The following is a 6,587-nucleotide window of genomic DNA, read 5'->3' on the forward strand; positions in this document are numbered from 1 at the left end:
CTTTCGGGCATGGCTCCACCCTCACCCCCACCACTTTGGGCATTGCCTCGAAGAAGGCTGTCCAGTACTCCACAAGTCTGGGGCAAGACCAGAACATGTGGGTGTGGTTGGCCGGGCCTCCTTGGCACCGTTCACATCTGTCCTCCACCTCCGGGAAGAACCTACTTATGGGTTTTTGTTAAGTGGGCTGTCTGTACCACTTTTAGTTGCGTCAGGCTGAGCCTTGCACACGTGGAGGTGGAGTTGACCCTGTGCAGTGCTTCGCTCCAGAGTCCCCACCCGATCTCGATCCCCAGGTCCTCCTCCCATTTCTTTCTTGTTGTGTCCAGTACGGTGTCGGCCCTTTCTACCAGTCGGTCATACATGTCACTACAGTTCCCTTTACCTAGTATGCTTACGCCTAGTAACTCTTCCAGTAGTGTCTGTCGTGGTGGTTATGGGTATGTCCCTGTCTCCTTTCATAGGAAGTTTCTGAGTTGCAGGTACCTTAGCTCGTTCCCCCTGGCTAGCTGGAATTTCTCTGTCAGTTTGTAAAAGGCCTTGGGGATGTCGGGATGGCTCTGAATAGGAAGAGGTAGCTGGGCAGTACGTTCATTTTGATCGTCTGGACTCTCCCCGCGAGGGAGAGTGGGAGTGTGCTCCATCTTTGCAGGTCCTTTTTTACTTCCTCTGTCAGACTGGTGAGGTTCCATTTGTGGATCCCTTTCCAATCATGGGCTATTTGGATTCCCAGGTAGCGGAATTTGTGTTGGGCTTGTTTAAGCGGCAGTCCCGTTAGGGCTGCCCCACCTACTTGCGGGTGTACCGGGAAGATCTCGCTTTTGCTCATGTTGAGTTTGTAGCCCGAGAAGGCGCCAAACTCGCGATGGTTCCGTCCATGCTGCTCTGTGGATCCGAAATGTAGAGGAGCAGGTCATCTGCATAGAGTGAGACTCTGTGCTCTCCGCCTCCCCTTCGGATCCCCCTCCAGCTTTTTGCCGCTCTGAGAGCAATTGCTAGTGACTCGATCGCTCGGGCGAACAGCAGCGTGGACAGTGGACATCCTTGTCTGGTGCCCCTGTGCAGCTGGAAGTATCGGGAGTTGGTGTTGTTGGCCCGTACGCTCGCCATGGGAACGTTGTATAGGAGCTTTACCCAGGAGGTGATCCCTGTTCCAAGCCCGAACCACTCCAGTACCTCTTGAGGTATTTCCATTCGACTCTGTCGAAGGCCTTTTCTGCGTCTAGGGAGACAATCACCTCTGGTACTCTTGCCCCGGAGGGGGTCATTATCACGTTCAGCAGGCGCCTGATGTTCGAGGTAAGCTGTCTACCTTTGACAAAGCCTGTCTGGTCCTCTGCGACCACCTCAGGAAAGTCTTCTAGCCTTTTGGCAAAGATTTTGGACAGTATTTTGGCGTCTGCGTTCAGCAGTGAGATGGGTCTGTATGACCCACATTCCGTTGGGTCTTTATCTTTCTTAGGTATCAGCGAGATTGAGGCCTGTGCTAGCATGGGTGGCAGTGTGCCCCTCGCTAGTGAGTCTTTGAACATCTCCTGCAGCTGCGGGGCCAGTGCTGTCGCACATTTCTTGTGGAAGCCTGCCGGGAACTCGTCTGGTCCCGGCGCCTTCTCCGCCTGCATGGAGCTAATGCTGTCCATGATCTCTCCCAGTGCTAGTGGTGCTTCCAGGCCCCGTTTTCTGCCCTCCCCCACGACTGGTATGTCCAGTCCATCAAGGAACCGTTTCATCCCAGACTCCCCCAAGGCCCTTGGTAGAAGGTTTTGTTGATCTTTTCTGTTTCTGTTTCTAATGTGCCTCTAGTATCCCTGATTTGTGCAATTTCTCTGGTGGCTGCCTGCTTTCTCAGCTGGTGTGGCTTTCTCTCCGTGTTCATATAGGATCCCACGAGCCTGGCGGAGTTGATGCACTGCTTTCCTGGTGGAGAGCAGATCAAAATTCCTTTGTAGCTCTTTCCTCTCCGCCAGGAGCTCTACGGTCGGGGCCTCGGAGTATTTACGGTCTACCTCCAGTATGGAGTCGACCAGCTGCTGCCTCGCCACCCTTTCCCCCCTATCTCTTCATGCTTTGAAAGCGATAATTTCCCCTCTAACTACGGCCTTCAGCGCTTCCCAGAAGGTGGAGGGTGAGACCTCCCCGTTCTGGTTGTTCTCTGTGTATTCTGCTATGGCCCGCGATATCTTTTCGTTGAAATGAAAGAAAGGCATTGAAGGCCTCGTCAGCTAGTTAGTAGGGCAATATCCAACCTCCATGTGGGGCGTTGGGCCCTGCCCGTCTCCAGCCTCACGTCCATGAAATGTGGAGCATGGTCGGATATGACAATTGCGGAGTACTCCACTTTGTCTAGCCCCACCACAGAGAAGTCAATTCTGGTGTATACATTGTGTACTGGGTGATGTGTTGGGTGCTCTGGATCCGTGGAACACATACAGGCCACCAACACTTAAAATAGTGCAACACTATTTTATTAAGTTAGAAACTGTTGAATATACTTTCACTGTGGGTTAACACGATGTTAGATTAAACTAAAGACCTATGCCTGTCCGAACCAGTCTATGCACTCAGCACATGGTGAAGATCTGTGCTGTAAGCTCTGTCCGACTGAGAGGCTGCATCCCGAATGCGCGGGAACTCTGATGCCCCCTGTCTTTATAGTGAGTGTGCTCTAACTGGTGATTGGCTGCGGTGTTGTGTGTGTTGATTGGTCTTGCTGTGTGTCCATCAGTGTGTGTCTGCACCATGATATACTGGTGTATATTATGACACTGGGGAGAAGAAGAACTCCTTCTCCCCTGGGTGGGCGAACCTCCAGGGGTCCACCGCCACCCATCTGTTCCATAAAGTGACCGTGTTTCCTTGCCATGCTTGAGGTTTTCCCCCCCGTCGCTATGTCAATGATTTCTGACATGGTCTTTTTGATGAAGCTCCCAGTTGGGCGTGTGCGCGTTAACTAGCACTACCGGTGCCCGATCCAGGGCCCCACTGACCATGACGTACCGTCCCCCTGGGTCCGTAACCGTCTTTGTCGCCCTAAACATCGTCCTCTTGCTGATCAATATTGCCAGCCCCCGGCCCTCGTCCCGTAGCAGGATTGGTAGGTTTGTCCCACCCAGCCCTTTCTTACCCGCAGTCGGTCCTGCTCTCTCAGGTGTGTCTCTTGGAGGAAGACTATGTCGGCCTTCATGTTTCTTAGGTGGGTGAGGACTCTGCATCTCTTCACTGGGCCGTTGAGTCCCCTTACGTCCCAGGTGACTATCCTGGTGGGGGGGCTTCAATCCCCTCGCTCCTGTGGGATTAACCACACTTACCTGGTGGACGCGCCCCTGTCCTCCGTGGTTTCCCTTTGTTTGGGGGCCGTCCAGGATGGCCGCTGTCACTGCTCTCTCCATGCGGTCGGGTCCCTGCGCTCCGGGTTTCCCTTTGTCCACGGGGCACCCGACATGGCCGCCCACTGTGCGTACACCACACGGGTAGTCCCCTGCACTCTGGGGTCTCCCTTCGCCAAGAGACCATACTGGGTGGATTCTTGCAGCTATTTCTTGTTCCAAGACCTTAGTTGTCGTACTTTGTACCCCTGTCGCTATTCCCTTTCTAGGCTTGTTTGTCCCTCCTTCCCTGTGCCCCACCCCCGGTCGCTCCCTCCCTCTCTGTGACCTGATCACTCCCATTCCCCCCCTTTTCCCCCCCTCTCCCCTAAACCCCTCTTTTGTCCCTCTTTCCCCTGTTCCTATCCCCGTTTGCTCTCCCGCCTCTGTTGGGTGGTCTTCCCAACTGTTGGCTCCCTCAGTACTGACCTTCTGACAGTGCGGCACTCCCTCAGTACTGACCCTCTGACTGTGCGGCGCTCCCTCAGTACTGACCCTCTGACAGTGCGGCACTCCCTCGGTACTGACTCTCTGACAGTGCGGCACTCCCTCAGTACTGACCCTCTGACAGTGCAGCACTCCCTCAGTACTGACCCTCTGACAGTGCAGCACTCCCTCAGTACTGACCCTCTGACAGTGCGGCACTCCCTCGGTACTGACCCTCTGACAGTGCGGCACTCCCTCAGCACTGACCCTCTGACAGTGCAGAGCTCCCTCAGTACTCACCCTCTGACAGTGCAGCACTCCCTCAGTACTGACCCTCTGACAGTGCTACACTCCCTCAGTACTGACCCTCTGACAGTGCAGTACTCCCTCAGTACTGACCCCTCTGACAGGCGGCACTCCCTCAGTACTGACCCTCTGACAGTGCAGCGCTCCCTCAGTACAGACCATCTGACAGTGCAGCACTCTCTCAGTACTGACCCTCTGACAGTGCGGCACTCCCTCAGTACTGACCCCTCTGACAGTGCGGCGCTCCCTCAGTACTGATCCTCTGACAGTGCGGCACTCCCTCGGTACTGACCCTCTGACAGTGCGGCACTCCCTCAGCACTGACCCTCTGACAGTGCAGCACTCCCTCAGTACTGACCCTCTGACAGTGCGGCACTCCCTCCGTACTGACCCTCTGACAGTGCGGCGCTCCCTCAGTACTGACCCTCTGACAGTGCGGCACTCCCTCGGTACTGACCCTCTGACAGTGCAGCACTCCCTCTGTACTGACCCTCTGACAGTGCTACACTCCCTCAGTACTGACCCTCTGACAGTGCAGCACTCCCTCAGTACTGACCCTCTGACAGGCGGCACTCCCTCAGTAGTGACCATCTGACAGTGCAGCACTCTCTCAGTACTGACCCTCTGACAGTGCGGCACTCCCTCAGTACAGACCATCTGACAGTGCAGCACTCCCTCAGTACTGACCCTCTGACAGTGCAGCACTCCCTCAGTACTGACCCTCTGACAGGCGGCACTCCCTCAGTAGTGACCATCTGACAGTGCAGCACTCTCTCAGTACTGACCCTCTGACAGTGCGGCACTCCCTCAGTACAGACCATCTGACAGTGCAGCACTCCCTCAGTACTGACCCTCTGACAGTGCGCACTCCCTCAGTACTGACCCTCTGACAGTGCAGCACTCCCTCAGTACTGACCCTCTGACAGTGCGGCTCTCCCTCAGTACTGACCCTCTGACAGTGCAGCACTCCCTCAGTACTGACCCTCTGACAGTGCGGCACTCCCTCAGTACTGACCCTCTGACAGTGCAGCACTCCCTCAGTACTGACCCTCTGACAGTGCAGCACTCCCTCAGTACTGACCCTCTGACAGTGCGGCACTCCCTCAGTACTGACCCTCTGACAGTGCAGCACTCCCTCAGTACTGACCCTCTGACAGTGCGGCTCTCCCTCAGTACTGACCCTCTGACAGTGCAGCACTCCCTCAGTACTGACCCTCTGACGGTGCGGCACTCCCTCAGTACTGACCCTCTGACAGTGCAGCACACCCTCAGTACTGACCCTCTGACAGTGCAGCACACCCTCAGTACTGACCCTCTGACAGTGCGGCACTCCCTCAGTACTGACCCTCTGACAGTGCGGCACTCCCTGATTACTGACCCTCTGACAGTGCAGCACTCTCTCAGTACTGACCCTCTGACAGTGCAGCACTCCCTCAGCACTGACCCTCTGACAGTGCGGCACTCCCTCGGTACTGACTCTTATCTGGCCTGGGTCCCCTCCCCTGGCAGGGCTCTTTGCGCCTGGCCCCAGGGAGGGGCGGCGGCGCTCGGGTCTGCCCCCCCCCCCGCATTGCGGGGCGATCTCGGGATCTGGCCCGCTCCCTGGATTCTTTCCAACTTATTTGCTCAGATGCTGAGAAGGGTTTAACCTGCGAGAGGTGGGGTTTGTATAGTTGAGCTGAGCAAACTGGAGGACATGTTTGGAGGAGAGCCTAATGCACATACTTTGAAATTGTAACTCCTGAAACTCAGCCTTCACAACAAATTTGGAAATCTCAATTAAATAATAAACATTTAAATATTGTACTTTATTACAATTTGCTGCCTTTCGTAATGAAGACTTTGTGGATTACTGAGTCGCGAATACATTTGCAGCTCCTCCGTTCTATCTGGATTCTGGTTTGTGAAAGTAGTTAACGCCATAATCACCTTGTATCAGCCTCCTAAAGCAGCTGAGAGTCGATGGCTGGTTCTGTGGATCGATAAGTTGAAGTGTAGCTTTCCCCTCCATACACTCCGGTCTTACCTTTCGCAAAATGGAAATCGTGCCTGTTTCCCACGCCTTACACAACCCTGGGATTTTCAAAAGTGCTCTTTTATCAATTGTTTTTTTGATGCAGTCACAAATGTGAGGTGGGAAATATGCACAATTTGTGCAGGAGCCGATCCCACCAGATCATTCCAGACAGTAACTTGGTACGATGGGTTTTGTGATGTGTGGCCTGTGTTTTGTTCTCTGTTACCAGCTGGGTCGTATGTGGCTCTCACAGTCCTGGGCCGTCCCCCCGGCTCTCCACAGATCCCACTTACAGCCACCGATGGAGATCCGGGGACTTTCTTCTTCCCTGGACAACAAGGTGCAATATCCCCAAATCCAACTTTCTCTCCGCACTCTCCAAGCAGTAGCTGCCCGGACAGGATCACAAGCCCCATGCCTGTGACGGTGAGTCTGTCAACTTCTTGTTAATGATTGGTTAGCACTGTTGCTTC

At 54.7% G+C, this 6,587-nt stretch overlaps 1 protein-coding gene across 1 annotated transcript in view; it reads left to right on the top strand.

Annotated features, from left to right (window-relative positions):
- LOC140398724 (rho guanine nucleotide exchange factor 12-like) overlaps positions 1–6,587 on the top strand; it is a 111,449-nt gene that overhangs the window by 96,463 nt on the left and 8,399 nt on the right. The window contains exon 7 of the mRNA XM_072487739.1: positions 6,344–6,540. Coding sequence (XP_072343840.1) covers positions 6,344–6,540 — 197 coding nt within the window. The remainder of the gene's footprint in view (positions 1–6,343; positions 6,541–6,587) is intronic.

The sequence above is a fragment of the Scyliorhinus torazame genome, chromosome 21 (genome assembly GCF_047496885.1).
Source record: "Scyliorhinus torazame isolate Kashiwa2021f chromosome 21, sScyTor2.1, whole genome shotgun sequence".
Lineage (NCBI taxonomy): Eukaryota > Metazoa > Chordata > Chondrichthyes > Carcharhiniformes > Scyliorhinidae > Scyliorhinus > Scyliorhinus torazame.